This window comes from Bison bison, unplaced genomic scaffold (genome assembly GCF_000754665.1).
Source record: "Bison bison bison isolate TAMUID 2011002044 unplaced genomic scaffold, Bison_UMD1.0 scf7180017846282, whole genome shotgun sequence".
In the NCBI taxonomy this organism is placed as follows: Eukaryota; Metazoa; Chordata; class Mammalia; order Artiodactyla; family Bovidae; genus Bison; species Bison bison.
In genome coordinates, this window is record NW_011476855.1 from 3,323 (window position 1) to 6,794 (window position 3,472).

Below are 3,472 nucleotides of genomic sequence, written 5' to 3' on the forward strand. Positions count from 1 at the left end.
GCTGGGTTGGATGTTGATGTTTGCCTGCCCTCCTCCCCCCACGCACACAGGGTGCTGACGGAGCTGGTGTCCAAGATGCGGGACATGCAGATGGACAAGACGGAGCTGGGCTGCCTGCGCGCCATCGTCCTCTTCAACCCCGGTACTGCCTGCTATCCAGGCCTGGTGTCTGCCCCTCCAGGAGCCAAGGCCGCGGGGCGCCCACCGCAGCCCCACAGCCCACTGATAGGGCGGTGTCGGCCCCCTGCCCCTCCTCTGAGCCTGCCTGTCTCCCTTGCGATGGGCTCTGCTGCCAGAGCTGCCAGAGATTTGGAGCCCGGCTGGTCTGGGGGTGCTGTACCGGGGCAGGGGTGGGCTCTGAGGGCTTCTTGGGGAAGTGCTGGCGGTGGGAGGGCAGGGCAGCGGCAGGGCTCATGAGTCCTTACCCTCCGTTGGCTCCAGTGCTGAGGGTCAGGCTGGGGTGAAGATGGGGTCCCCTAGTGGGGACAGCCCGTTTCCAGGGGCATTTGTCCCCAGGCCTGTGCGTGAGCCCACGACCCTGGCAACACAGCCCTGCCCAGCAGGGTCCCCCTTGAAGTCGAGCGTGACTTGGCTGCCAGCACTGCTTTACCTGCTGGGGCCCAGACTTGGGATTGCCAGGGGCAGGAGGGAGGTGGCCAGAGCTGGCACAGGCCCAGGTATAGGGGGACCGGGGGCCCAGCTGCAGAGGAGTCTGCATTTCCCGAGGTGCCCAGGACCCCAGGCCACTGTGGCATTCACGCTGGGCACGGTGCCCCTGCTGGCATGTCAGACAGCCGGGGCAGGACTGGTGTAGGGGCCCCTGGCCTAGGGCTCAGAGGCCACCCAAGAGCAGGCCTGTCCCCAGGGCTTCCCTGGCTTCAGATGGGCAGCAGGGGGGCTCCAGCCTCTGCCCCCTAAACCATCAGGGTGGACCATGCCTGTCTGGGGCCGCACTCAGGGCGGGGACCCGAATCCCAGTGCCCAAAGGGGGCTGCTGTTGGGGGTCAGTGGGGAGAGGCTTGTCGGGTGTCAGTTTGCGGGGTGACTTTGGAGACGAAGGAGCAGAGAGGGGCTTAGCTTTGCCCGACTGGGGAGCTCTCACTGCCTCAGGGAGGCCTGTGACTGCTGCCCAGATGACCCAGGGCAGCCAGTACGCCTCAGTCCTCACCCCTGGGCCCTGGGGTTTTGGTGGCCCTGGTCCCAGGCATCTCTGTCCACAGGCAGAGCCCCTTCCAGACCAGGCTCCTGCTGCCAGGGTCCCAGGGCTCAGGGTGGCTTCAGCCCCCACAGCGTGGGTTTGGCTGTTTCAGACAGGAGGAGGTCTGGAGCCTACATTGGCTCAGAGGGGCTGAGACCCAGTGCACTGAGGCCTCTGGAGGTGACGCGGTTGCTGTGGTAACCAGGGGTGGGGGAAGCAGGCCTGTCCCACCCTCCTGATGAGGTAGTGGGGTGGCGAGAGGTTAGGGGATGGGCCCAAGGTCGAGTGGCCAGCATGCAGCAGGCAGGGTGCATGCACAGGGCCGCCTCATCCAGGCCGGGGCTCTGGGTCCCCGCTTCCCGGGGCCGGGATCTGACCTGTGGCCCCTTCTCCCCTGCAGACTCCAAGGGGCTCTCAAACCCAGCCGAGGTGGAGGCGCTTCGCGAGAAGGTCTATGCGTCCCTGGAGGCGTACTGCAAACACAAGTACCCCGAGCAGCCAGGAAGGTGGGCCTTGGGGGCTGCGGCAGGCCCGCCCCAGCCCTTCAGACACTCCTGTGGGTTAGAGGGCAGCTGCCCTCCCCCACCCAGGGCAGCGGGGGACCCAGGCACTCTTCCACCCCAGCAGGCGCGCACTCACCGTTCCCTGTAGCCCCACCAGACAGATGGGCCCTGTGCTGGCACACAGTAGGCACGCGTGGCTCTAGAGCGGGTAAACCAAGGCGGTGCTTTCCTCTGCCGGCCAGAGGAAACCACTCGAGGCAGGGCTCTGCTGTGCTCGCCCCGGCAGGGACGAAAGCCAGCACATAGTAGGTGCTTTACAAACGTGTGTGGAACAGATGGCTGTGATCTGAGCGCAGTCTGCCTGGCTCTCTCCCTGCTGACTGTGGGCCTGGGAGGGCTGGCCTTGCCTCCTTGCCGGGTCCCCCGAGCCGGGCGCGCAGTGGGTTTCTGGGAGAAGGTGCCTGCAGACCAGCTGTCCAGGTTCCTGCCTCCTCTCTTCCTGGACCGGCCTCTGTCTGCCCGGAGCGGGTGGGGCCCCAGGGCCCCAGGCCTGGCTCTGCCCTCGCCCGCCCCGCCAGCCGGCACACACACGGTTAAGTGTCTGACCAGCCTCATCTGGTTTAAAGTGAAACTTCCCGGAGGAGGGGTGGCAGGCCCGCCTGTTTTTCCTGGCTCCCCGCCCTGGCCCATCTCGCCAGCTCAGCAGAAAACAGCGCGTTCTTTGGCCCCGCTCCAGCCTCTGAGCTGCGTTTTTGCCTTTAAAATGTGGGTTGTGTTGCAGCCAAGCCCGGGGCTTTCCCCCTGAAATAAGACATTGTTAATAATTAGTGAGGTCCCAGGGTCCCCCGAGGGTCGTGTGGAGAAGGCCTGGAAGCACCCGGGGTGGGGACTGGGGTCCGGGGAGGGGTGGATGTGGATGTCCGGGTGGGGCATTGGGCCCTGTCCCCACACGGCAGCTGTCCTTGGCACAGAGTGCAGGAGCCTGGCATCCCTGATCCAGGCGCCCCCCCCTCCCCCAAAGTCCCCCCTGCTCCTCCGCTGCCCAGTGTCCTTCCCAGAGACTCTACAGTGGGGCAGGCGCAGCCTGAGGAGCCCCTCCCCTTCCCTGCACCCGCCCTGTTCGAGGTCGGGCTGCTGTGCTGCAGCTCTTTCCGGGCGAGGTGGGTGCTGGCGTGAGCCCCCCTGGAGGCCTCTTGGAGTTCAGACTTGCCCCCCAGCTCAGGAGCAACTTCATCCCGAGAGGGGGTTGCCCGGCGGCCAGGGGCTTTGCTGGTGCTCAGATCTGCCGTCAGAGCCCTTCTTCCCGCGTAAAATCCTGCTGCGACTCCTGTTGCCCTTGGAGAAAGCCTGCCGCGCCTTTTAACGTCCCCCTGAAGCCCTGATCACCCCGCCCCTGCCCGGCCACTGGCCCTTTATCCTGAATCTCTGCCCTGGGGGTGTCCTCTTGGGGGTCTTCTGCCCCTGGGCCCTGGCCCCACTCTGCGTCCATCCTCAGCCTGAGAGACCCCTCCCCGTTCAAGGGCCCCGGCTCAGGCAGGTCCCCTGCCGTGGCAGCCTCGGGGGCTGGGGCGGTGAGACGGTCAGGCCACGGGGCCCGGGTGGGGGAGCGCGGCGGGCGCTCCCGCGGCTTCATCCGCAGGTTCGCCAAGCTGCTGCTGCGCCTGCCCGCTCTGCGCTCCATTGGCCTCAAGTGCCTGGAGCACCTCTTCTTCTTCAAGCTCATCGGGGACACGCCCATCGACACCTTCCTCATGGAGATGCTGGAGGCCCC

General features: G+C 66.4%; 1 protein-coding gene across 1 annotated transcript in view; it reads left to right on the forward strand.

The window, feature by feature from the left end:
• Positions 1-6: 6 nt before the first annotated feature.
• LOC104988000 (hepatocyte nuclear factor 4-alpha-like) overlaps positions 7-3,472 on the forward strand; it is a gene marked incomplete at its 5' end in the record, with an annotated part of 6,143 nt that continues 2,677 nt past the window's right edge. The window contains 3 exons of the mRNA XM_010839143.1: positions 7-142; positions 1,599-1,704; positions 3,341-3,467. Coding sequence (XP_010837445.1) covers positions 7-142; positions 1,599-1,704; positions 3,341-3,467 — 369 coding nt within the window. The remainder of the gene's footprint in view (positions 143-1,598; positions 1,705-3,340; positions 3,468-3,472) is intronic.